The sequence below is a fragment of the Penaeus monodon genome, chromosome 22, assembly GCF_015228065.2.
Source record: "Penaeus monodon isolate SGIC_2016 chromosome 22, NSTDA_Pmon_1, whole genome shotgun sequence".
Lineage (NCBI taxonomy): Eukaryota > Metazoa > Arthropoda > Malacostraca > Decapoda > Penaeidae > Penaeus > Penaeus monodon.
The window spans coordinates 20,310,436-20,310,735 of record NC_051407.1 but is presented as its reverse complement, the minus strand read 5'-3'; the positions used below and the strand labels follow the sequence as shown (position 1 = coordinate 20,310,735).

The 300-nt window shown below is 62.7% G+C and overlaps 1 protein-coding gene across 1 annotated transcript in view; it reads left to right on the top strand.

Annotated features, from left to right (window-relative positions):
* Positions 1-300, top strand: part of LOC119586981 (BTB/POZ domain-containing protein 6-A-like) — a 22,974-nt gene that overhangs the window by 18,823 nt on the left and 3,851 nt on the right. Inside the window, exon 3 of the mRNA XM_037935723.1 lies at positions 41-274. Within this exon, the coding sequence (XP_037791651.1) occupies positions 41-274 (234 nt within the window). The remainder of the gene's footprint in view (positions 1-40; positions 275-300) is intronic.

Below are 300 nucleotides of genomic sequence, written 5' to 3'. Positions count from 1 at the left end.
TATCTCACCTTGTCTCATTTTTCGCTCCCCCCCCCTCAAGGCCCACCGCCTCGTCCTGGCCATGACCTCCCCCGTCTTCGAGGCCATGCTCTACGGCCCCCTGGCGGAGGGCGAGGAGCTCAACCTCCACGAAGACCCGCCCGAGGCCTTCGAGTGGCTGCTGGAGTACATGTACCGCGGGCACATCCAGATGCCCGAGGTTCGTCTGGCGGTGCAGGTGTACCAACTGGCGAGCAAGTACCAAGTGGAGGCGCTGATGGTGTTGTGCTCGAAGGTCGGGATTTGCTTGCTTGTTCTGCC